Source organism: Rhinolophus sinicus, linkage group LG10 (assembly GCF_036562045.2).
Source record: "Rhinolophus sinicus isolate RSC01 linkage group LG10, ASM3656204v1, whole genome shotgun sequence".
NCBI classification, from domain to species: Eukaryota; Metazoa; Chordata; class Mammalia; order Chiroptera; family Rhinolophidae; genus Rhinolophus; species Rhinolophus sinicus.
In genome coordinates this window covers 40150267-40177596 of record NC_133759.1, presented here as the reverse complement: position 1 = coordinate 40177596, position 27330 = coordinate 40150267, and the positions used below count along the sequence as shown (strand labels likewise).

Here is a 27330-nt window from a genome sequence, read left to right as displayed (position 1 = left end):
GTACTTCATTTTTATTGTAAAATAATGTCCCATTATATGGCTACACCACAATTTGTTGATCTGTTCGTTATTTGATAGACATTTTGGTTGTTTCCACCTTTTGGCTATGCTTCTGTGAACATTCACGTACAAGTTTCTGTATAAACAGATGTATTCATTCTCTTGATATAGACCTAGGAGTAAAGTTTCTGGGTCACATGGTAACTAAATGTTTAATATTTTGAGGAACTACCAGACTGGTTTCCAAAGTGGCCGTGCATTTTACAGTCCCATCTGCAATGTAGGTTCTTCATGTCCTTGTCAACACTTGTTTTTTGATTGTAGTGCCATCCTAGAGGATGTGAAGTGGTTTGGATATGTGCTTTGGATTTGCGTTTCCCTAATGACTAGTGATGGCGAGCCTCTTTTAATGTGCTATTGGCCGACTTATATTTTCCTTGGAGAAAAATCTACTCAGATCTAAAAGCTGTTTTTTAAAAATGTCATTTTAAGTTAAATCCACAAATAACCTATATTTGTTACCATATATTTATCTATTTAAAATTCAGTTAGAGGTGACCATGTGACTGCATTCTGGCCCATGAGATAAAGGTGAAAGCTATTGGGTAGGACCCTGAGAAATCTTTTCAAAGGAAGCTGCCCTCATGGAGAGAACACTTTTTCTTTACCCACTGCCTTCTTGTTCTTCCGGAATGGATGAGATGGCTGCAGCTCCAGCAGCCATTTGGAGCCATGAGGTTACCTTGAGGACAGAAACCATGCAGTCAAGGTAGCTAAGAGAGCAACAGAGTCTGGCTCCTGATACCATCATAGCACCCCCATAGCAGCCTTTAACCACCTACCTCCAAACTTGTTTCACGTGAGAGAATGGACCCTAATCTCTTTAAGCCACCTTATTCAAATCTCTTTTCTTGCAGTCCCATGTGATTCTTGACTGACAACCAGCCATGCTGAAACATCATCACGCCTTCCTTTCTAGTTATCCAATTACTATTCTGTCATTCATTCATTTTTTCCATCACTGAGACGTGGGCCTTGCCCTCTCATAGCTCAATGACTAACAGGTAAGAGACTTACAAACTGACTTATAGAATACATAAGGGTCACACTGAAGGCTGTAAAAGACGAGGAAGAAGTTGCCAGTTGGTGAAAAGGGGAAAGGGATTAAAATGTTCAAATTGCCAGTTATAAAAACAGTCATAGGGAGGTAACGTACAGCATAGGGAATATAGTCAATAATATTGTAATAACTACTCGTATAAGCCAAGTTTCAAGAAACAGCACCCACAAAGAAATGAAAAGATCTCGTAAGAAGCTTACAAAGCATAGAAATGATGACCATGGGCCCAGCACTGCCTACGTTCTACAATTTGCTGCCTGTTTCCTCTGTTCCAGGCGAGGAGCAGGACAGAGAGGAGGGGAGAGACACCACCCCAGGCTACAATGCCAAGTCCGGGGAAGGCAGTGCCACTGGGTGGCTCAGAGGTCAGGCTGTGACCCAGAGCTGGCATTTGATCTGTGTGACGTTCTCCAGGGCCCCGTGTGGACACTCATCTCCACCTCTCAGGACCGTGAGTATTAATTGAAGGGCTGCATGTAAAGCATTGGCACAATGCCTAGCAGAGTTAAGTGCTCAGTGAATGTTAAGTAGAAAGAGGTAATTACGTGAAGTGGTCAAAGAAGGCTGCACAATGGAAATGACAGAAACTGGTCCCGAAATAGAAGTTGACTGGCGAACAAGGTAGAGAATCCAGGCGATGGGAACAGACTTTGTTCAGGCTAGAGGCTTTAAATAGCCTGGTGAGTAACTAGATGATGCTACAGGTTAGTGTGGATTGGGGAGGGCCGCATGGGAGGGCTGGTCAGGGACCAGCTAAGAGGAGCTTGTGTAAAATGCTGAGCCTGGACTTCATCCTGCAGGTGATGGGAAACCCTCAAAGGACTGCAAGCAAAGGAGGCATCTGAATTTTCGGTTGCTCCTCCCAGGGGCTGGCAGTGTGGTGCGAAGGTGGGGTGGGAAGGAGTATGTCAGATGTACAGCTGCCAGAGGGATTAGCCAAGGAGGGGGCAGCACCCGCACAGCCTGATTTCCACCCACGGTAAAATGGGATTTTCAGTCCTAGGGGTCCTGAGGGCACTTAAATGGCACAGACACAACAAACTGCTGGCGCACACAGTAGGGCACAAGCAGCTCAGGGGTGAAAAGGGGAAAAATTCTGAACAGCTTTTGGGAAAACCAAGTGCACCAAACTAGAACGAAGCTGAGAGGGGAAATTCAGGTATAGATTTAACAGATGAAAAAAGGGCCTACTTCCTTCCATTTATTGGCACTGGTCCAGAATATGTTTTGGGGTACAAGTACACAAAGCTTTATGAAAACAAATGAAATGCAGCTTCCTCACGTTATCTGGTCCCAGCTTTCTTTGCTATTTTCTCTAGTTTTGGCTGTCTCTGGTTTTAACCAGAAACGCTTTGCTAAGCACAGCGAGCAGTCCAGCTGTAACTGTGTGACTGCGACCTGTGAGCAGGCAGGGCTTTAGGCTAGGACAGGCATGAGAATGCGCCCTCACGTGATGCATGAAGAAGTGGAGCTGGGACTGGGAAAATTAATAGACCTGTCCTCTCTACTGCTTCGTTTATCAACAGTTCTGGATGGATGCTTGAATTCTAGCGATGAGAAGGAAGGGCAGAGCTAGAGAGAGCAGTGTGGTCTAAGAGGAAGCATCCAGTGTGGTCTAAGAGTTGAGGCCAGCACAGACGAGCAAGCTGAACGGCCTGCTACAGAGTAAGGTTTACACATGAGACTGTCACCTCAATCACCCCTCCTCCTGGAGTGGAATTCACTTAAAAACCACCTGCATCCTCCACCAGGGAGATTTACTGTGGTACCAAAGGCCCTTATTAAGAAAGGCCTCCTGGGAAGACCCATCAAGAAACATAAAACTGATCATCCCTTTGACCCAGTGATCTGAGTTCTGAAAGTAATGCCCAAGGGGACAGTTGAAACAGGGAAGAGGTTTGGATAAAGATCAATGTTGATTAAATGAAACAAAAAGATGCTTATAACCACTTCATTCCTAATAGTGAAATAGTGCAGCCAGCCAACAATTGAGGAAGTGTTTAACATCGATGTATATTAATTTGATAAACTATTAGGCAGCAATTTAAAATAACTAAGCTGTTTTCAAAATGTTAAGTGAAAGGAAAAGAAAACCCGAAATGGTATGTTCACATTGATTACACATCCCATAAAAACCTATGCAGATCATAATTGGAAGGAGAGATATAAAGGTAACTATTTTTGGAAAGAAGATAATACATAAAACATGGGTCCCCTACAAAGATAGCGGCACTGTTCTGAGACACACTTTTGACCTGGGAGCAGGGCCCATTCTTGTTTTCTGGTTTTCACAAGAAATCCTGAACGACCTTGACTGCATGTCTGGAAAGGAACCTCTGCAGGAACCGCCCTCCAGGGGGCAGGGTGAGAGAGAGTGAGGGATCAATTCTCTCAAGTTATCCCCCATATTCAAGTTCAAGGAACTTTAACACTGATAATGATCAAATGGAAACAGAATACAATGTACCCCAGGGAAAATGCGTAAAACCAGGCCAAACTGCCACCAAGCAGCTGAGCTTTCAGAGTTAGGGAGCACGTGGCAGTTAGAAATGCAGTACAGAAAGAAATTGTTTAAATGGAGGGTGAAAAAGAAGTAATATTTTAAACCACTCCCATCATGGGATAAACACACATTTACTAGGCATGAACATGTAAACAGAGCGCAGGATTAAGAAACACAGTAACAGAAGATCAATACTAGGCCTGGGTGACAGGTTTTCAGTAGAACACCTGCCTAATTTATTTTGATTTTCCGGTTTTCCTAGACCTCCCCCTCCCCCGCAACTCCATCTCACCCTTCATACACATACTCTAAACATTAAGCTAGATGCCACAACCTACACCAGCAAAATGCTTCACCCAGCCAGCTTGCATGGACAGGTGGGAAGACCAGGGGAATTTCATTTTCGCTCATGGTTTTCAACAGGTCAACAAATTATTTTCAATTATCATCACTTACTTTAGCCATGTAGTTTTATACAGGAACTGCTTGACATAAAACTGACTTAGTTTGATTAACTGGCTGAAAAGAAACTAAACACATATGGCGTGGCAACTTTATGTTGTATTAACTGTAAAGACCAGTACCCACCCCCATTCCAAATTCTAAATTCTACCGCCTCATCTGTATGTCACAACAAAGTTAGTTGAAAACCACCCCATGGGCTGTATTATGGCTTTAAGAAGAAATAAATTATATCACAGTCTTTGGCATATGTATGGCTAAACATAGCAGGAATCTCATGTATATGGATTTCAAGTTTCTCCTTTGGGAATTTTGCAAACAAAATGATTTATTTAGCCAATTCAAACAAACTGTATCAACACACAAAGGCTTGGAGAAAAGAAGAAAATGAAAACAAATAACTCAAAGCCATTTCTGATCCAAAACATTTCACTTGCTCTAGTCATGAATCAGATGTGGTCATGTTTTCTGACAAGAGGTTTCACCACTACTTGCTCCCAAGTTAAACACAGCCATAGGAATATCCTGAATGCTGCATGTGCCTGGAAGAGGCTATCTGTCAATCCTACAGTTACTGCTAATGGGAGGATTATGTGTAGTCAGACTCGAGAGCACATAAAAACATCATTTAGGGCTGTGCTGTGCAGTACAGTAGCACTAGCTGTGTCTTTTGAGCATCTGAAATGTGGTTAATATGACTAAGGAACTAAATTTTATTAATTTAAAACTTGGTACTTGATTCAGTTATTGACAAACTTTTAAACATGGTTAAGTATGTTTGGAACAACTTGGGTATGTGAATCTACTTTTTCAAGTGTATATTTTATGAAATCTAAATACAGATCAAGTATCCATGGTAAAAATTTATGTAAGTAGATACACAGTGGATTTTGCAGACTTGGTGTGTGTGAAATGTAAAATATTAATATTTTTTGTATACTGATTAAATGTTGAAATGCTATTTTGGATATACTGAATTAAATAAAGTATATAATAAAATTCATTTCACTTTTTACATGTGATTCCTAGAACACTGAAAATGACACAAACGCCTCACATATTCCTATCGGGCAGTGCAGTTTTATAGCTTGGATCCGAAGTCTAAGAACTCTAATGCCATCTGCTGGATACACTCGTACAAAACAGGGCCATGCACTTGAACTCGGGCTCTGAAATGGAAGAGAATGTAACTGGGCTCACACAACACTAAATTAAATGTCTGCTGTTATACGGGTATTGAGAATAGGTTTATACAGTCTCAGAAACCCTAGAGAAAATCCAACTTAGAGTCATTAGCAGACAGTGGCCATGAGCCAGTGGTGCACGGACTGCTTCACCATCCACCCCTGGCGTTCTGGGCAACAAAAGGTTCTCTGGTGGCCTCTTCCATGACCACTGGCTCCCATACTCATCGGCTTATTGCCGTCTGACTAGTTTTCCTGTCCCTCCTCCACCATTTTCCTTGAGTCCTTTTGCTCTACCTTATAAATACATCCTCTTTCCATCTTTCTCATACTTGTGTATTGTTTTCCTTCTGATTCCAGGATATCTAATTTTTTTTTCTTTTTTAATATTGCAAAATTTTTTTGTCTCCTTTTGTCCTATAAGCTGTTTTGGTTAGTTTTGTGGCGTTAGTTCTATCAGGTCCTTGATCCATTTTGAGTTGTCTTGTATAGGGCATGAGGTATAGGTCCAAATTCATTATTTTGCCTGTAGATAGTTGTCCCAGAATCATCTGTTGAAAAAATGATTCTTTCCCCGCTAGATGGTCTTGGCACCACTAGTGTCAAAAATTAATTGACCACAGATGTTTGGATCTATTTCTGGACTCCCAACTCTATTCCATTGATCTGTTTGTTTATCCTTATGTCAGTACCACATTATTTTGATTCTTGTAGCTTTGTAGTTAAGTCTTGAAATCAGGAAGTATGGGTCTTCCAACTTTGTACTTTCTCAAGATTGTTTTGGGTATTATGGGTTCCTTGCAATTCCACATAAATTTTAGAATCAGCTTGTCAATTTCTATAAAAAAGGCAGCCAAGTCAGTTGGTTTCAATGTATATTTGTTAAAAGAGGTATTTGTCTGGTTAGGCTGACAGAATGACCATTAATAGTTCTGGCAACTTTTCCTCAATATGGAGTTTAGAGGTTAAGTTTGTAGGAATTTGGGATTTTTGTCTAATACTGCTTGATATTGGGGCAACAAGACTGAGAGCAGAGGGTGCTGGAGAAAGCATTAAGTCTGGAGCAAACCTGAGCCTAAACAATCTGCGTTTAAGTCCCAGATCTGCCATTTAAACACCACATGACCTCAGACAAGTTGTTGACCCTCTCTGTGCTCCAATTTACGATCTATAATGAGAACAGGGGTACCCCCATCACCACTGTGCTGTGGGCACGGAAAACATGCTCATCACAGAGCCCAGGGGAGGGTGGGCTCCTTTGGGTACCTGGAGGACCTGCTCGAGCACATTCTTATAGGACTCACTGGCCTGGGACGCAGGCACGAGCCCTGTGGGCCTAGTGGCCAACTCCTACTGCTTGTCTGCAGCTGTAAACAGGGCACTGAGGTGTAGCAGGCAGAGGACAGGGGCGGTATCCAGGTACAGGTAGTTTTTCTGGAGCCCTGATCACTCAACTGTTCTTAGGAAAGCGAAGGGACCCTACCTGCCCCTCACTCCAGCCCAAATCTATCCCAATCAGGTTTCTGAAGTGACTTGGCTCCCGAGAGCAATGAGGGCCTAGAGTGGGAGTAACGGAGATAGCCAAGCTGCAAAACTAACCCTTCCAGCTAAGGAGCATGTCGCTTTCTGACCAGGCCCAAGAGATCCCACATGGGCCTGTCATTCAATACACACTTACTGAAAGCACGGGTGATGATAATCGTCACTTAGGATAGGATGACAATAAAAGTTAGTGACTTCAACTTCTCCCCTTTCTGGACTATCAAGTTCTCCTCTCTGATCTTCCTTATTGTTTTCATGTTATTGCTTAAGAGTGCTCCAGTTTCAGGGTCCACTTGGAGACTAGATTACTTTGCCCCACACACAGTGTCCCCTCGTTTGCCACTGTTTGACAGGCAAAAGTTCCAACTGATAGATGCTCCCTCAACTGATCTGGAAGCTGAATCTTCGGCAAAAAGACATCTACGTGCTATTATTTGCAGAAGGAAAGAAAGCAGAGTCCTTAAATCGAAGTAAGTCATGGGAGTGGGTATGAAAAAAAAACACGATTACAAGCTCCGCGGTGTCAAATGCTACAGAGTATTTCTACTCCATCACAGCTTACATGGAAGTACAGATGAATATGTTTCCATAGCAATTAGAAAGACATGAACAGCCAAGTGGCCAAAGATTTCCCATAGTACCATTCACTTTCTTCCTTGTTGACAAATCCGACCTGTATCTTCTAGGGAAAGGACAGGAAGAGAAAGTTACAACTCAGTCCCTAAAGATACTTTCCGCACCCTGGGAAAGGCAGGCACCATCAACAGTACGACCCAGGTCACAATGTTTAAGTTCATGTCACTTGTTTATAATATGATATCATATCATCCAGAGTTTCGAACGTGACCGTGGGGGCTTGTGGTGAGCTGCTGGGAGCAGGAGTGGACGACGTATGTGAACAGCTGGGGTCACCGCTCTGGCCAGGGTACCGCTCTGGGTCTTCCTGTGCGGGTGCAGGTCTGCTCCATGTCTGGCTACAGAAAGAGCCAGTTCTCTTTTGACCCACAAAGTAATCCGACGGTGGGGCAAACTCAGGATCTCTCTCAGCCCGGAGATCTGACTGCCTCTTTGACCAGTACCCAAAGGAAAATTCTAGTAAAAATAAGAAAGAGTATCATTAGAACTGACTATTGAATCAGTTGAATCTTAATTGTTATTACTTTTCGGTTATTGTGTGTATTTTTTAAAAGCCACCTCACATTCTCTGGAGAACAAGGACAGCAACAACGAAGCCACAATATGAGGCACAGGTAACTCCTACAAGAGTATGAGGAACCAGGCTAAAGGTATGACTACTTCCAGAAAGGCAAAGGTTCGAGGAAGGCTCTGTGGAGGAGGCTGGAAGGCCCTGGAGACATAGCCAAAAAGGCACTAAAATTACATTTGAGAGAGAACTTCAGAAAAATTAAACACTCAAGACCCTTGTTTGACATGATGCTATAGGTCTTCACAGCAAACACAAATGTTGTCCTTTGAGTTTTAGAAGACAGAAGGAGACTGTCCAAATCTAAGTTGGTATTTCACCTCTATTTCTAACGCCACACTTACCAAAGGCGCTAACCTATTTGTGTATCTTTTACTTTAGTTTTGGATCTCATCAGCCCAAACAGCACAAGCTAATGTAGTATTGACACAACCTCTTTCAAAAAGGCATAAAACGTAAGTCTTCTTCCAAAGAGAGGCTGCTATGGGCACCATGGAGTATTTACAGAAAAAAATTTTCAAAATATTTGGTACAACCCAATGGAACCATATATGAATCCAGATACACACACTGACACGCAGACCATTTCAACTGAACATAAAAGAGACTGCTAAAAACACAGAATACATTAAAATACTAAACCTTCATAAGATTTTAAAAGTGGTTCCTGAGAAATGGCATTCCAAAGCTGCAAAACCACATGAGGGCAGCACGAATTTCAGAAAATTTTCCCCAAGAGCTTCTTAAAAACAAAAACAAAAACAAGAAAAAAACCTCGTCTTTTCAACACGATGCCTTATGAACCCTGATCTTTTGTAATCGCCCTTTCCAGTGCCCCTGTTTACAAACGGCTACTGGCTGGGTATTGGGAAGAAACAAGTTCAAGGATGTGAAGAATTCCTTAAGGCTCAAAGGACCACTACGACTCACACTCGGATCAGCAGAACCAGAAAATTCCTGCAGGGCCCATCACTGACGCTTTTCACGCCGTGGAGCCCACGCTCCTTACCTTTTCCTCTGTCCCACTCCCGGACGTGCGGCACCCCGGGCCTGGTATCCTTCCTCTCCTGAATGATGACTTCTACTTTGCTGTTCTGGACGGCAACGTGCGGAGTCAGCACGGCCTCTGGTTCTGCTGGCAAAGGCCCAATAACATCTCCATCTGTATTTTGCAAAAGAATACTTCATTATAATAAAGTTTAAAGATACTTAAAAAAATTTTTTTAAATAGAATATGCTAATCCTAAGAGTAGAATAACCAGTATCTACTGAGCACCTATTATGTCCCAGGCAACGGGCTAAGTACTTTATATACAATAGTTCATTTAATTCTGTTACAACCCAAGTAAAGTCAGTATTGGTATCCCCATTTTATCCCCATTTTATCGATGAGGAAAATTAAGCTCAGAAAGGCTATACAGGTAGAGTGACAAGACCCAGGGCGCAAACCCACGTTGGATGGATTTCAAAGTCTCTGTGTTTCCCCAGACCAATAGTCGAAGGACCAGAAATCCTCCAATTAACTAAAGTAAGGGTCTCAGACAAAGCAAGGGAACTCAGGGTGGCAGCAAGCTGTAGGCTATTCAATTTTGGCCATACTTTAAAAGGAAATGGATTTTTTAAAACACATTGGTGGCAAATGACAGATGTTCAGGAGTAGAACAAAAATAAAGAAACAATATACAAAGTTTAACATGTTACAGGGAGACAGCATTTATATGAAACTAAACTGATGATTTTCCAATTCATAAATGTTTCTGGTTTCCGTTCAAAGCTAAACTGAAATTGTGTGCAGAATTAGAAAATAGCCCATGGCTTAGCCCATGGCTTCTGTGAGGACTGGAGAGGCTTTATATGCCCCTAACACCCACACGCCCCTTCTTCCTTTTGGGACCAGAAAGCCCCCCCATTTCAGTTGTATACATGGCACTTCTCTAGAGATACCATTCCCCAGCCTCCCCTGCATCGGGGGTGGCCCATGGCTTTGTTCTGGCCAGTGGGATGTAAACACATAGGCTGTGTGTGACTTCTGACTCACATTCCTAAAAAGGAAACTGGTTCCCCTCCCCTCTTGCCCCTGTCCCCAGTGCTGGATCATGAACAAGCTCTGGGGAGCAAGCTCTGACTGTGCAGTTGGGAGCAACCCTCTAGGGGATGGCAGTGACAGCAAGACAGGAGGACGCTGGGGACTGGTGGCCATCTGGGGCAGAGCTACCACCTGCCTGGACACCTACCACCTCTGAAGTGTTAAAAGGAAATGTAGACCTCCCCTGTTTGAGGCAATCTATGTAGAGGTCTCTTTGTCATGGCAATTTAGCCTGGACCAGCATTAACTCATATAATGAGCTATTTGACCATAACACTTAACAGTGTTTCCAAGTGTTTTAACATTGGTAAGCTGTCCATAATCGTATATGTAAATTCTTTATTTTATTATCTGACTCTGTGAATGTACTTCTTCTTTAAAATAAATTAATATATAATAACCAACAAAAACCGAAGCCACACAAAAAAATTCGGTTTAAAACATGTATGTACACCACTAAACTAAGTCTTAGTTACTAAACCATTCAATTCTATGAAGTGACACAATGTACTGTTAATTACCTGATCTATAACCTAAAAATATTCCTTGGAGTGTCATTCCACATCACTTTGATTGTAAAAACTGCTCCTGGCAGTACTTCAAAGGTGCTTGCTTAGAGAATAAAACTAAGTGGCTAACTTCCATACTGCCAGTCCTATCATTGAGACATCAATGGAACTCAAATCTTTCCTTTTGAAGTTTAGAAACATGAGCCATGACATACCTCTCTTTTCTTCTTCCGTTCCATCTTCTTTTGATGTTTTCATCTTTTTTTGTCGGAGTTTGGCAAGTCTAGCTTCTAACATAGCCTTTCGCTTTTCCTTTATGTTTTCTCGTTTTGTTCTCTGATCTGTTGTCTGAGGAGAACAGAAAATTAGAAATCTGCTTTAAGTCAAATTCATATTTCTCTTTAAAAGGAAGAAATAATTAATTTTATTTCTAAAAATACACTAATTGATTTCATGCCACCTCTAAGAAGCTATCCTTGAGATCTTCAAAATGAAGACCCATGAAATACTCTTACACAGCCCTCTGATGTTTTCAGTACGAGTTCACAGAGCATCCTTGAAGGCTTAACGTTCAAGAAAACCAACCAATTCTGTTCTACTCCTTAATCCCGTAAACAACTTTCTATTTTGTCCCCCAGGCCACTCCAAAAGTACCCCAGCTGAAACCAAACTTAAGACATCAACGTTACACAGGTTACTTCTGAGCAGCTATCATCTTAAAGTCTGAAACACCAAAATCATATGGCAATTACCTTTACGGAACCTATAACTGCTTTCTGAATATCAATTTAAATTTCTAATTAATTTTCTATGCAGTATGCTCCAACAAGAAACCAACTTCTCAAATCCTTCTTAACATAAACTCTGAATTTAATTTGTACCTGCTCACGTAGCATCTCTAAAGTCTTCATTTGTTTGTTTCTTAACTCTTTATCTCGGGCAAAGGCAAAATATCCAACACCAAGTTGCCGGGCCTCTGAAAAAAGTCAAAATTATCCAAAAGATTATAGATTTCCCCGATCAGTAAATTACACTCAGGCCAAATATCCTACAAGAAACTTGGCAAAAAGAAACACAGTGATATTTGTCACAATTGTTTTTTAAGGCATCTAAGCAAAACAACAAGTTAGAAATAGTTTTAATTCTGTTTTCCAAGTGATAAACATAACAAAAATTCATTAATTTTTAGTCATAGGCTGTCTCCACTTCTCTTGGGGAACACACTCTTGGATTAATAGACCCTCTGTTAGGAAGATATTCCCAATATGAGTACTTTTTAGGCTATGAAGTGAACAAAGGGAATATTTTCAATTTCCAAAGCAGAATCTTTTATTTCTATGTAAGAACTACTACTTTATGAATACTTCCCTTTATGCTTGCCATTAGTTCAACATAAAAAAAAGATTTAAAAGCTGCAAGATGATTATACCATTTTCACGAATGTCTTCATAATGTATGGGCCCCATTGGCCTTTTCAGGGCCTCCCTTTCTTCTTCCTCCCATTGCTGGCGCTGAAGTTCTTTTCTCATATCTTCAGATAGCAAGGTTTTTTCATTAGCAGCACTAACAAAACTGATAGGAGAATAGAGCAAAAACTATCTTTAGATAAGAGCTGAGACAGCAATGCTTCAGTTCAGTCAGTTGGATCATGGATAAGTAATTCCAGTTGATACAGAGGACAGTTTCTTACAGAGGTTTCTGACCCACCATACCACTGGGAAATCGCAAAAAGTATTTTCACCTTTCTTAAATCAAGCAGCTGACTTGTGACATTAGCATAACGGAATCTTGCCCGCACTCAAGACAAACCACTTCCCTTCCTACCCTGGTCCTGGATTGAAAAGAGGGAGGCAGCCCAGGGAGGGAGCAAGTGCAGGCCTTCTCTGGATCGGCTCTTGTGCAGGGCAAGGAAAATGCATAACGCTGAGGCCCAGCCAGTGCCTTGTGTCCTGTCTGATGGCTCGGGGCTTCTGCACTTCTTCCTTTGTGCCAAGCACAGGCCCAACTGAACCTGGAGGACTTGGACAAGATGGACCTTCTCCCAACACTTTCCACACAAAAGCTGCTCTTGGTGAGGGGAATTTTATTCCCTGGGATGTCTTAGCAAGTTATCTCTTAGGTGTGTCTTAGGCCACACAGGAAAAACAATCTAATATAAGGCCCTTACTTCAAAATGCACAGATGTATAAAGAAAAAGTAAATAAGCTAACTACCTCCCTGCCTCCACTTGCTGTGGGATAACCAAGTGTACATTCTTAAACACCTTTCTCCACAGATTTGTTGGTTGGTTTAGATTAGGCTTATTCCATATTTGTTACTCTGTAATTAGACATCCTTCCAATTATAGGCATACCTTGCTTTACTGCACTGCACTTTACTGTATTTTGCAGATATTGAGTTTTTGTGTTTTTTTTAATTGAAGGTTTGTGGCAACCAGTCTATTGGTGTCATTTTTCCAACAGGCTCAGGTGATGGTTGGCATTTTTTAGCAATAAGTATTTTTTAGTTAAGGTACATACATTGCTTTTTGTAGACATAATGCTATTATTACACTTACTAGACTATAATATAGTGTAAACATAACTTCTATATGCATTGGCAAACCATAAAATTCATGTGACTCGCTTTCTTGTGATATTTGCTTTATGGCGGTGGCCTGGAACTGAACCCACAGTACTCTGTGGTGTGCTTGTAATAGAGCTCTAACTCATCCTTCAGTAGCTACATAATATGGGTCATCCGTTCAGGTTGTTCCCTGAGTGTGGATTACGAGAAAAAGTGCTTCAGCAAATATTCTTACACATTAAAAAAAGATCTCCTTACTGAAGCACCAAAGATAATTAACTGAAAACAGCCTCACCCACAAAACTATCCCAGTGTCTGCATTTCAGACCTGGGCAAAGCTTTGCGTATAACACACTTACAGTCTCCCCTGAAGATTTTTATCCATCTCCAGCAGATGCGGCAAATCCTTCTTCATGCAGCGCCGGGATCGCCCTAAAGAATCCACGTAATCCACCCTGAAATAAAAAATTTGAAGAAGGCGTTATACACGACATATGGTTCCCTAAGTTGGGGAGTTGGCGCGCAGTAAAAAACTTAATGTAGGCCTCACTACCAAAACACCCCTCAATCTGAGAGACCACTGATAAGAACATGCTTTCTAAGTTAAAAGTTGACACATGATAAATACATTGTGCCTTTTATTAAATCTTAGTTTTAGAAACTGTAGAAAATGATTGATCATGTGCATTTCTGATTTCAAAGAGAAATACCTGTACAGACTTTTGCTGCAATATCTCAGAATTTATTTTAATCTGGTTTAGACAATTCCAAATATTTTATTAGCATCATAATAACTTTGCTTTGGACCAGACTCTCAACTTATTTCCTCAGGCTTCCCAAATCTGACATTTTATTTTTTCCTTTATTTCTTCTAATTGGTAAAATTCTTCCCAACGAATTAGAAATTTATTTCTTAATATACATCATGGTATTTTGGGGACTCTTTTTAACTAGGAGGAAGCTAAGTAACACACTTTGTAAAACAAAAGCACCTCACCAGCAGGCCAGCCTGCTTTTACCCTTAGTTCCTCTTTCCTAATCTTGCCCAAACTAGTTAGAGGAGTCAGGCAGACAGCAAAGCAAATGAAATACTTTGATGTCTCACAACCGGAAATATGGGCAGATTTTCATGGAAAACATTTCATTTGCATTATAATGCAATAGATTTTTTTTCCTTTCTTTCTTTTTTTTTTTTTTTAATTATGGGCAGGGAATTTCACATAGCCTTTAACAGGGTGCTGAAAACACAACTCAGTCAGAGTCCCATGCATATATATGGCTGTGCTTTTGTGGCAATTTCTTTCCTCTCACACATGCTGATTCCAACTTCAGCCCATGATTTAAAACCTGAATGGGAATCCATTGCTATAGTCCTAAAGCTGATTACCACAAGAAATAAAACCTCCAACTGAAGAAAGCAGTTTACTCCTTCTTTTTCTTCATCTTTTTTTAATGAATGGAGAAAGAAAACCATCTAGCCAGATGGTCTGAGTAATTATGTACAGTATTTTTGCAGAAAGATTTTCCACCACCTGGAATTTAACTACAGAAAGGATTTTACAAGTAGTTACAATTCTAGAGCCTAATTTAAAAACAAAAGAAGTGTCAGAACTGCTTGCATTGTGTCTTCCTTCACCATACGGTGGCTTTGAGACACCTTCAATTGCCCTCCAAACTCTTCAAATCACTGACAAATTGCTTGTAATCATAAAGCATTAATAAGAAAGAAAAAAAAAGACATTAAATTTTTCAAAGGAGACGAGATTTCTGCTACAAAAAGCAATCACAGGCTTTTCTATTTCTAGCGGCCTCCAAAACATACAGATCCCATCAAAATAGAAATGGCAAGACAGTCGTCAGCAAGTGCTCTACGTAATGAGCAATCACTGAGTAACCACTCAGAGAAGCAATTACTTGAGGTACCAGAGAAACACCAGAGGGCTCAGTCGTGCCATCTTCAAAGGGCTCTGGGGGAAGTTAAGGGATACGCCCATGAAATGCTTACTAACAGCAGACAGGATATTAAAAGTACCAAAAGTTTGCCTCAAATTTCTTTCTGTTAACGAAGCTAGTTATGTGTCAATAATAAAGAAAAGGTAAGACCCAAAGGAGCAGGAAGTGCTACCAGAGTTCAGACGAGGGATAAATCACTTACAATGAAGCAGCATTCACAGAAGAGACTGAATGAGACTCTTTTAGTTGCTTATAGCAAACATGCAGCCAGATAACCTCCTCCAGATGTTAGTTTTTAGAAGGTAGGTAAGAAGACATCCGTTCTATTCCAAGGCGAATGTTTTATCTGGATCAATGTGGACACCCTCAGGGGTAAGAAGCATATACTCTGCGCTCCACAGCAGCCGGGTCTGCTCTTTTCAGCTCATAAAGGATTCCTGCCCAAAGGGCCCAAGGCTGACAAAAGTCAACAAATGCTGCAAACAATCCTAAACAGTTCCTGACCAAAACCCCATGAGGAGGAGGAGATCTGAATCTTGAAAAGACAGGTGGGCTCTGCCCAGGCAGGAGGGTGGGCAGGCAGAGTTATTCCCAGGACATTTTCATAGCATCAGTGCATCTCTGCCCAATTTTAAGCACGTATGAACAAGTTTCTAAACAACGTCTTAAGTAGAGGAAATGATTAGAATGGAATTTGTATTCTGGTCTCTTTACATATTGACACACTGGTCTCTTTGTAAAGAAAAGACTAGCTTGGTTTCCCCATCATTCACCTACATGTAGGTAAAATCCAGAATAATTTCAGTAATAAAATATTTACAAAATGTCTGCTTATACTCCACAGATGGCAGTTTCTTGGGTATCCTAGCTACTCTTACTTCCTGTAGGGAGTCTAAGGTAAACCATCAGAGGAAGTAGGGACTGCCATCCCTGCCTTATAGGTGAAGAAACTGAGCCTCAGAGAGGTGAGAACTTGATCAAGGTCACATCATTGCCAGGACAGTTGGAGCTTGTGTTTTCCAGGTCCAAGGTCTATGATGCCTACTAGACTATCCGTACTGCCAAACAATGTCACAGCCAGAGTAAGGCTTACTGGAACCAGAGATCGCCAACTACCTAGACAACAGCTCTCCATGACATCTGAATAAAGACATGGGTGAGGCAGCAGCCCAGGTAACAAAGGAACATGCTCTGCTTAAACAACTCTTTCACGTCAATGAAACAGGCGTATCAATACCTCCTGAGCCTGGCACAGTGCGTGGCACATGGCAAGAGCTCTCAGTCTTTATTTGTAATTATTTCTTCACTGGCGCTACTGTTTCTACATCGGTAAATCACATCTTACTTAAAGTGGAGTCTCAAAAGAAAGAAAACAGAGGAAGAATAAAGAGAAATGGTTTGATCATAACCAAACAATATCATTCTCAAAAAGTAAACACAAGCCTGACGATGTTAGTACGATCAAATCATGTAATATCACCAACCATTCTTCACTGGGATCCTGGGGAGGAGGTATATCTTTGTCAGAAATATTTTCTTCATCATCGTCTCTTTCTGCTGCCTTTATAGAATCTCTACTGGCACCAAACGCCTCCATTTCTTTGTGTTTGTCGATGAGCTTCTGTGTGAAATCCACAAGGTACACATCCTCCACTTCTTCATCTAGGACATAAAAAGCAATTGTCAGAGTCTTGACATCAAAGAAGAATTGATATGAAGCAGTCACATTAGTCACTGGGTGGCTCCATGCCCCTGACAGTTCACTAGTTGATGCTTCCACCCTCTGAACAAAGGGTGGAGCCACCTGGAGACCTGACAGGGAAGCTGTAAATAGACGATCGGAAACACACACCATGCAAAAAATCTTTAAAAAGCCTAGTTTTCTGCTGCCTTGTCAAATATACTGCGTAAGCAATACTGTCTCAGAATGTAATTTTAGAAAATAAAATCATTTGATTTCAAGAGACTCATACAGCCAATTATGTAAACAGAAGTAGAACTACACTTCTCTTTGTCATCGGACCAGGACAATAGACCTGGATTATTATAGGTAATACACCTCTCTAATCAGAGAGGCTGCATCACTTAATCCTAATTATATTATTGTGGTATGGTTAAGTGTTTTAAGGGTCATAATAGAGGTAAAAGAAGTCATTTGAATTCTTTTCAATCCAATGAACACCACTTTCAGGCAAGACAGGGTGCCAGGGTCTGGAAGACATACAGAGATGTGTAAGATGCTATCTGCCCTCAGGGCTTATGTTCTATTTAAGCTAAAACACAGCAACCCATGACTTCAATTTAACTTAACCCAGTATACTGATGTATTTACAAATAATGTTTACGTGAAGTTTCACTATGCAGGATTTAAGATAGTCTTGAGTCTTTTCCTCTGAGATGGAATAGATATTAGGTTCCCTATTACCGGGTGCTGGTGTTACTCCACTGTACAGTGGAGAAAAACTGAATCTCCAAAACTTAATTTTGCCAAACATGCAAGTCCAATATGCCTATCGGGAGGTGGGCCTGTGGTTTGGACAAACCCAAATCTGCACATCTACAGGCAAACTCCTTTGGACCTCATTTCTGTATTATTAACAAGGCAAGTAAAGCCTGAATTTTTTTTTTTTTAAATAAAGTCTTTCCCAAACAATAATTTTTTTAAAAAGTCACAAAATATCTCCAGTGGGAAAGAGATGTCCTTTCCCAGAGCTGAGTTACCAGACCAATTAACAGTGAGGCCTCCTCGTTGGCCACTTTGCGGCTTCCTCAGAAGGAAGGCAACGCCTCTCCCACGGCCCCCAGCTTTGAGAGTACCTGACCTTCCCAAGCTGGGCCTCGGCCACGCAGGGAACGCAGTCCTGCTGTCTGAGAAGAGGGAGCTGGCTTTGGTGGGCAGCCCGTGACTGGGGTCCCGCCTGCCTCTCTCCTGCTGCCCCACTTCCCAGCCCCTTGGGCACTGCCACCTCTGGCCCTCTGGTCCCCCTGCTGATCTGCTCTCACAACTCTCCCCCTGCAGAATCCCTTTCTCCAGCTCTCCAAAGCCTTTAAGACCCATATCAGAGCCGTCTTCTCTCTGAAGACTTCCACGTATGCCTTTGGGCAAATGAAATATGCACTGCTTTGTAAAAGCTCTCCTACTATTGTCTAACAATAGGTTGGGTTTTCTTTTTCTGGGCAGTATGAGAAAACGGGGATCTTTTTTTATTATTTTAAAAACAATCATAAGCACATCACAGAAATAACAGAAAATAGAGAAAAATAGGGAACAGGAAACTTAACTTTAGCACCCTTATATAACCATAATTCCTCCCAGTTTTTTAACACAGCTGTAATTGTTCACAATTGTGGCCCATTTAGACCTCGTTTTCTAACTTTGCTTTGTTCTGTGCCATGTCCCTCCACTGGTGACACCCCTTGCCTTGAGGGCAGGGGCAGAGGATCTGGCTTATATTGTACTTGTTTGTCCCCGCACGGCACTGAACATGTGCCTGAGTCCCACTGTGCAACTGGAAAACTACTGATGATTTTCTTATCTCTGGCACAGAAAATAATCAACTTGATTTTTTAAAATTTCTCCCTAATCTTACAGTTATTAATGAATAATGAAATATCATAGGGCTGTATAAATTACAGAAAATAAAGAAGTGTAAATAAATTATTGTTATTTACCTATAAAGTCTCCTTTAGTCATTTTTTCATACAATTTAGCTTTTTCTTCCAATTTCTCCCTAGGAGAAAACAAGACAAGTATTAGAAATGTTGTAGAACTGCCACCCCTGGTAAGGCTGCCCCACCCTCGGCCTCATTGCTACAGCCTGCCCAAGAGGCCCAGCTTTACAACCAGGCAGCCATAACCAGAACTGGCTTCCCCACTCTGAGGGGACCCTCAGACCCAGCCACATCTGCTTTGCCATCAAAACGTAAGCCCATGTTTCTCTTACTCATGATGTATCCCAGTGCCTAAAACAATACCTGGCACATAACAGGTGCTCAATCAGTATTTGAGGAATGAATAAATGAACGAATTACAATTCTAACTTAGTTTAAATGCCAAATGCAACTTAAATTAAATACCACAAAGAAAGAGAGATGTCTAAACAAAAACATGTTCTATCTGCAACCTTCCAAGTAGATCACCAAATTCGATGCAAACCCTTTGTATTATTGTTTTCATACAAGGGACCTGGTCACCCACAGCTTAGCAGGTTTTTCTCTAAAGGAGCTACAGATCAACTTCTTATAAATCTGTTAAAAAGGTGGCAATATGTGTTTTATACAGAACATGAATAATTTATTCATGACGCACAGCTAATAAAAAACAAACATCAATACAGCAGCCCTTCTGCTGTATTTCAATACAGCAGCCCCTCTGCTCACGTTAATTCCGGTGACATTTATTTTTTAGTGGGCCCAGACCCACTTAAGGTAAGACGGCTGGCAATTCTTTATTCTAGCCACACTTTATCCTAGAAATAATGGGAAAGAGCCCCAAAGAGGTCATCTGAGCTTTCGCTTGTAAAGGATCATACTTAATATCAATGGAAAATTTCATTTCTAATGGCATCCAAAAGCAATAAAGCCCCTTGATCACATGGCCGTGTGCGCTGAAAAAGTTACTTAACTTCTCTTGTACCTCAATTCCCACCTCCTAATAGATGACAAAACAGCACTGCCTCTCAGGGCTGTAATGATTAATTAGGTAACACACGTAAAGCATCAGTGTGTCATCTTTATCTTCATCATCTGTGTCAGAAAAATTCTGCTTCCATTTTACACATTCATTCAGCAAGTACTGACTACATGCCTCCTTTATGCCAAGCACTGTTTTAGGTGCTGAGGACTCAGCAGAGAACAACACAGACCCAGCTCTCATGACGTTTACATTCTAGGGGGGAAAAAATAAATCAATCAATGAAAAAGAGAATTTCAGACAGTAAACAAGTGCTGTGGAGGGGAGGAAGTCAAAGCAGGTTTCACCAAGGGAGGCCCTTTGTCATGCATTGAGTGCTCAACTTGTAACAGGTTAAGTTACTCTGTTTTGGAGGGAGCTTAATGTAACAAGCTGTCATCATAGGATCTTATTGTTTTAGTGAAAATAAAACTAAAAAATTTAAAAAACCAAACACGCTTCCAGGACAGAGAAACTGGGCAGAACACTACATCAGATAGGGCAGTTAGGGGAAACTTTTCTGAAGGCGGCATTTGAGCAAAGACTTGTACAGCAAGTAGAAGCCAATCATGGGAGGATCAGGGGGCAGAAAGCAAGTCAGGGAGAAGAAAGATGAAATGAGAGTGAGCTTCACGTGATCAAAGAGAGACCAGTATGGTAGAGGGTGTTGAGAAAGGAGACAGTGATACAAAATAGGCAGGGACAGGCAGGGACAAGAGCACATGGAAAAGGGTAAGAAGTCTAAATGCAGTGTTAACAGGAAGAAGACAGTTTTAAGATGGCAGATGAAACTACAAATGAATAACGGAGATCAAGGAAGATGTAAGAGAAATGGCCACTGGATTTAGTAGATGAGGAAGTTACTGGTGACTTAAAGAACAATTTTTTTAGTCTTGAGTAAGGAAGATGGAATTCAGAGGGCAAGCGTATGGGACACTTATCTGGAACCCACTATGTACCAGATACTACGTCTCTCCTTTAATCCCCCAGGAGACTTCTTGAACTATGTACTAACCACCTCACTTCATAGATAAAGAGAATCTTAAGGGACAAGCAACTTGCTGAAGGCCTTACACCCTCATGGAACTGTCTGTCTGTATGAGCTTTGGAGAGACGCAGAAGTCCTGCAGATTATGGACAGACTTGACTCCTCACAAGCACAGTGAAACCAAAGTAATACATAAAAAGTTACTAGATAGAAAAGTCACAGCAAAGTACCAAGCAAAACTCTGTTATACAGAGTAAGTAATAAAAGAGTATGCCCATAGATCACATCATACTCAGTGGTGAAAAGCTAAAAGCTGTCCACTAAATCAAGAACAACACAAGGATACCCACTCTTGCCACTTTTATTCAACATAGTATTGGAGGTCCTAGCCAGAGTAATTAGGCAAGAAAAGAAATAAAAAGTACCCAAGTCAGAAAGAAGTAAAACTGTCATTATTTGCAGATGACGTGATATACCAGATGTGATCAAACAATACGGTGAATGCTTAAATTAAAAAAAAAATTATTACAGTAAGACACATTGACATTAATCCCCCTCAAAATACTCCCTCTTGCTTCAAACACACTTATCCCATCGTTCTTGTCACTTTCTGAAGCAGTTCTGGAAGTCCTCTTTCATGTTTTTAGTTGTGCTGTTGTGACTGCCTTGATGTCCTGAATCGATTCAAAACATTTACCTTTCATGGTCATTTTGACTTTGGAGAGGAGCCAGAAGTCGCACAGTGCCAGATCCAGTGAATAAGGTGGATGAGGACACACCGTAATGTTCTGATTTGACAGAAACTGCCATATACCAGAAGCGATGTGTTACAGGGAGCCTTTCCGTTGTGATCAACAAATACAGTGAATGCTGCTGCCGAGTGCCATCCAACAGAAAGGCAGGGATCTTCAATATGAGAAGCTGCCCATCAAACCTTAATAACAGTGTGTGACAAGTGTCAACTTGTTTGGTGCAGTCAGTGGAGTGTGAGCTATGGTTGAAAGAAAGTGTGTTTTAAAGAGTGCCATAAATAATCCTCCATCATGATAATCCTCCATGTCACACATCGCTTCTGGTATATGGCAGTTTCTGTCAAAAACATCACGGTGTGTCCTCATCCACCTTATTCACCGGATCTGTCACCATGTAACTTCTGGCTCTTCCCCAAAGTCAAAATGATACAGGACATCGAGGCAGCTATGACAGCACAATTGAAGACACTCATGAAAGAGAACTTCCAGAACTGCTTCAGAAAGTGGCAAGAATGATCAGATAAGCGTGCTTGAAGCGAGGGGGAGTATTTTTAGGGGGATTAATGGCATTGTATCTTTTACTGTAATAAAAAAATTTTTTTATTTAAACATTCATCGTTTTGTTTAATCACACTTCATATACAGAAAATTCTAAAGACTCCACCAAAAAACTGTTAGAATAAACAAATTCAGTAAAATTACAAGACATAAAGTCAATACACAAAAATCTGTTACATTTCTATATACTAATAACAAACTATCAGAAAGAGAAGTTAAGAAAACAGCCCCATTTATAATTGCATTAAAAAGAGTAAAATACCTGGGAAACAAACTTTAAAAAGGAGGTGAAAGACCTATACACTAAAAACTATAAGACACATGAAAGAATTAAAGAAGACACAAATAAATGAAAAGATACTCTATGCTCATGGATTAGAAGAATTAATATTGTTAAAATGTCATATGACCCAAAGTAATCTAAAGATTCAATGCAACACCTGTTAGAATCCCAATGGTATTTTTCACAGAAATAAAACAATCAATGGCACAAGAGACAACAAAAAGACAAGGAAAGTGTTCTAAATTAAAAGAAACTAAAGAGATATGACAACTAAATGCAACGTGTAATCTCTGACTGAATCCTGGGTTAAATAAAAAAAAAACACAAAACTTTAAAGGACATAATTGTACTAAGATAATTGGTAAAATTTGAAAATGGACCATATAATAGATAATACTATTTTATAAGTGTTAAATTTCTTAGGTTTTGTGATTATGTAGGAAAATGTCCTTGTTCTTAGAAGATATATGCCAAGATATTTACAGGTAAAGTATCATGATATTTAACAAAGTTTCTCTACATAGGTGTGTACACATGTGAGAGAGGGAGGGGGAGAGAGAGTGGAAAAGTGAGACAGAGAGAGGGCAAATGTGGAAAGATGTTAACTTGCGAACTTAGGTGAAAAGTATTAAAATGTTCTTTGTACTCTTCTTTCAATTATTCTGTTGATTTGAAGTTATTCATATTAAAAAGTTGGGGGGGAAATTTAGTTTCTAAATGCTAATGTCATACCACCTAGCCCAGAACTACACTCCCATGGGGATGCTACTTAAACACTTGTTGTCAATCTTAACGTCTAAAAGAGGCTCAAAGCGGGACACTTTCATCTTTTAAACTGAGGGTATGTCTTTTCTTCTTTCAAGACTACAAATCCATCTGGAAATTCTATTATTTTTAGAATACTTTTATATTTATAGAGTATTTGGCTACAAGAATGATAAAAATTGGAACTGTAAATGAAAAAGAGTAAAGGTTGCACTTTCATTTCCTTGCTTGGGCAGCCTCAGTGGTAACTACATTTATCAGAGTTCAAGTTTACCTTGCTTTGTCTAAAGTCTTCTGTTCCTCAATCTTCTGTTCGGCATCCTTCTCAGCTCTATTTGAAACTCCTGCATTCTGTTTGCTCCAGATACTTGATTTCTGGAGAATAATTTAAAAAGACAAAACAGAACCGCCAAATATGATTGTAAAACATTTCTACTTGTACAGCAGAAAAAAAGAAGAGAGAGACTATTAGATGTTATGAATCCATGGTGATTAGATCTTTTGACAGCCTAGTTACATCCTGCAAGTAAAGTGTACATGGCAAACCTGAAACTGGAAAAAAAAAAAAAAAAAAGCGCCCTAAACTGTATAAAGAATTTCTTTGTACAACTGCATAGTGTTACTTCTCTATCTTTTATCTCCTGAATGATTACCTAACTCAAGACTCTAATGAAAATGTATGTATTACAAAGAATCAGTAATACAAATAGTAGATACATTACCTATAAAATTTGGAAAACCATTCACAACTTTTAAAGACCTTGATATTTTTTCTATTATTTCTATACTATATATGTCTATTTAGATTTAAAACATCTATGTAAAACTAGATAATCTTACATTAGAATGCAACAGACCACTTGTTAATAACATGTTCTTTTCCAAAAAGAAGTACAAAAGAATTAGAGCATTAAAGTGTGCTTTTAAGTAATCTTACTAATTTCAATTTTAATATTTCAGACATTTCATGTAGATGTTCAAATACAAGGCAGAGATTTTTCCTTAATATTTATATATAGCAGACACCACAGACACTTTCCAAAAACTTAAGTATGGAATAATTCCCCATGTTTGAAATCAGTGGAGATAATTATATCTTATTTTTACCTTGTTAGTTGTTTTTGGTTTTCCCAAAACTCCAGAATCTTTTAGAAGTTTTTCTTGTTTGAATTCTTCTTGTTTTCGGAAGAGTTCAGCCTTAAGGTCTACCAACTAGAATAAAACCAATAAACCAACAAAAACATTTAATTCTATGAGTGACTGGATTTCTAAGTTATTGTAATCCTCAAAGCAAGATTTCAAGTTCCTATAAATGCACAAAAATGGATACAAAATTAAATGCTTACATGTAGAACCCAGTACAAAATAAAAACAAGTCATATTTCATCCCAGCTCTGCTGGAAATGTATTTCTACTCTAACTTTCAATACTCAAAGGCTTTCCTCTGAGCAAAGAGTGATAAAGCAAAGTAAATGAAGTCTGCATCTTTTATTTTATTTATTTATTTATTTGGAGGAGGGCGCAGCTCACAGTGGCCCATGCGGGGATCGAACCAGCAACCTTGGTGTTATTAGCCCTACGCTCTAACCAACTGAGCTAACTGGCCACACTAAAGTCTGCATCTTTTAGATTCAAGTTCAACTAATATTATTAAACACCTTCTTTCTGATCGGCACTGTTCTTGGCTTTTTCTTAAAGTATAACCTCACTTAATCATCAAAATGTATCACTTCTACAGGGAAATGTCTGTGTTTAGCAACTATCTGAGTACACAGTACGTGCCTGGCCCTTGACCATGAAGAACAGGATAGAAATATGAATTCGACATAACTCTTGCCTCAAGTGGAGCTTACAATCTAATAAGAAAGATAACTTATAATACCATTAAGAAGCAATAAATGCATTAAGAGCTGAAGAAAGTAGCAGAAAAGTTCAGGTAAGGGAGCATTTCCTTCTGTCCAGAGCCATCATAAGCAGCTTTGAGCTGAATTAAAAACATAGGCAGATTTCAACAGCCAGAAATAAAGTGGACTGAGTGAATAAGAATGATTCCAAGTTCGTCTTAGCATGTTTTAGAAAGTTTAACTCAATCACAGGGCTATAAAATGGGAAAGGCCAGGACAAGGGGAACAGGACAAATGAGTGAATACTCATTGCTAGCCCTCAGCTGTATCAGTCACCAGTGTCGACTCTATAAAAAAAGGATATAATGAGAGTTTCTTTTTTAAGGATCAGGCACAGCTGCTTATACACACCTGCATTTGTAAATTGCAACTTATAAAGCACAGCATCACGGACTGACTTTTAAGGGAACTCAAAATGACTGAGTTCACTGATTTTTGTTTTGGAAGCAATCAATTTAAAAGTAGCCTTAGCAGGAATTTTAATAATGCAAAGGGCCGTTCATCCCAGGACCTAATATTCTAAAATTTAAAAAACAAATTAAAAACTTTCACCTTTTCTTATAAGCTCTCTTAACCACATCAATTTTCTAGCCACATATTTTCCTAGTCTGCAACTACTTTTGAATTTTAAAAGGAAAGATGCTCAGAAAATTGTCAATTCCCAGATAGCATTTCCATTTATGATCACTGCTAATTTTAACCTGTCAGGATAGGTAAACTTTAATATGTGTTGCTTTTTGGTTCCTAACCCTCAGACATAATAACTAATGCCACTCTTCAGTATTAGACAAGGAAAAGGGGCTCAAATATTGGGACACTTAGATATTTTCCTTAGTACTCCCCTTGCATCTTAATACACTGCAGTAGAGTCAAGATTAAATCAAAGGTTAGGCAATTTGCTCTGATGCGATAGAAAAGGCAACAGCTTTGGAGTCAACCAGACAGAGGGAGCCAGTTCTATCACCGAGATTTCTGTATGTAAGCTGGGGAAAGCCTTTCATTTTTCTGGGCCTCAATCTACCTCCTAAAGCAGTTGGGAGGAGTCAATAAGATAGTGTATATAAAGTGCTGGCACAAATAACTACTCCGAACAGGTTTTCTTCCTAGAAGTAGCTAACTTTTAAAAAGTCGCTTACATCGTGTCAGACCTTACAGCTCCCAGGCACCGCATCCTATGGGAGCCTTAACAACTGTTTAGTTCCTGGTTGGGGACGCTGGGCGATCTCGGATCCAGGGGAATAAGTCACACTCTCTCAAGTTCTGGAAGGACCTTCCTGGTCTCTGGATTGGAGAACCAGGAAGGGGGATGTGTGTGCACAGCAAGCACAGGCCGGCGTCCCTCCCCGACCGTAAGGGAGACCAGGCTGGCAAGGAGGGCTGGCCGGGTTGTCTCAGAGGAAGACACGGTTCAGGTGCGTGTCTGAGGAGGGGAGCCAGGTCCGGATTCCTGTTTGAAGGGAGGCCAGTTCTGGGACCCGAATTAAGAAACAAACTAGGTCGAGATTCTTGTCTGGTAGGGGTGGGAAGAACTCGGAGCCCATAGCATCATCTATGCTCGCACTCACGGAAGAGGCCGTGACTTCCAAAGGCTTTTTCCTCCGGTCCATGGTCGCGCCCGAATGTCCCGGCTGGACGTGAATACTTCAAGGTTCCCCGCAGGCCTCAAACGCCTGCCTCCGGCGCAACCGGAAGTATCTGTTAAAAGAGCGACGCTAAATTTGAGACGCTTGCGCCATCTTGAGATGGTCATAATGCAGTGCAATGCGTCCGCCACCATTTTGAGAAGGTCGTAGGTGACCGGGGTTGACGCTAACTGCTAAGGCCATCTTGAAGAGGGCAGATGAAGTGGCTAGTGTTGGTGCCATCTTTAGAAGGTCGAATATGTCTTTCAGCGCGATAGGCGCCATCTTGAGAGGGACGGATTGGGTGTGGACTATGGCGCCATCTTGGGGAGGACGGAAAGAAAATACCGTAGTGAAAAAAAAGATAAAGTGGACAGAGCTAAATCATTTGAGGACCTGCTATATGTCCGGCACTGTCTGATAATTTTTGCCCGTTGATTTATTTAATTCTCACAAAAGTCACATGAGATAAGGATTATTATATTAATCTTAGTAGAAATAATAACACTAACGTTAATATGCTCTGTGCCACTTTACGTACTTCACCTTATAAGAATATGAACTCCAGAAGCCAACTTCCTTTGTTGGAATTGCTCCTTCACCACTTATTGGCTATGTGAGCATGGAAAAGGTACTTAACTTCTCTGCCTCAGTTTCC

The 27330-nt window shown here is 40.4% G+C and overlaps 1 protein-coding gene across 1 annotated transcript; it reads right to left on the bottom strand.

Moving 5' to 3' along the window:
- Positions 1–6131: 6131 nt before the first annotated feature.
- On the bottom strand, positions 6132–26745 carry CCDC174 (coiled-coil domain containing 174). Its single transcript, XM_019747017.2, has 11 exons — positions 26616–26745; positions 24254–24358; positions 23421–23521; positions 18801–18859; positions 16613–16790; positions 13535–13630; positions 12040–12182; positions 11492–11586; positions 10826–10958; positions 9025–9177; positions 6132–7903 (listed from the first exon to the last, which is right to left on the bottom strand). Exons 1-11 carry the CDS (start codon positions 26655–26657, stop codon positions 7605–7607), a joined length of 1404 nt encoding a protein of 467 aa, XP_019602576.2. The 5' UTR covers positions 26658–26745; the 3' UTR covers positions 6132–7604.
- Positions 26746–27330: the final 585 nt, after the last annotated feature.

What these genes read in the sequence shown, in the direction of transcription:
- CCDC174 (XM_019747017.2), bottom strand. Translation starts at nt 26,657, where the DNA reads ATGGACCGGAGGAAAAAGCCTTTGGAAGTCACGGCCTCTTCC. An exon ending in AAGACTTTAGACAAAGCAAG is followed by an intron (nt 18,860 to 23,420) that starts GTAAACTTGAAC and finishes GTTTTCTCCTAG; the next exon opens with GGAGAAATTGGAAGAAAAAG. An exon ending in AACGGAAGAAGAAAAGAGAG is followed by an intron (nt 9,178 to 10,825) that starts GTATGTCATGGC and finishes TGCAAAATACAG; the next exon opens with ATGGAGATGTTATTGGGCCT.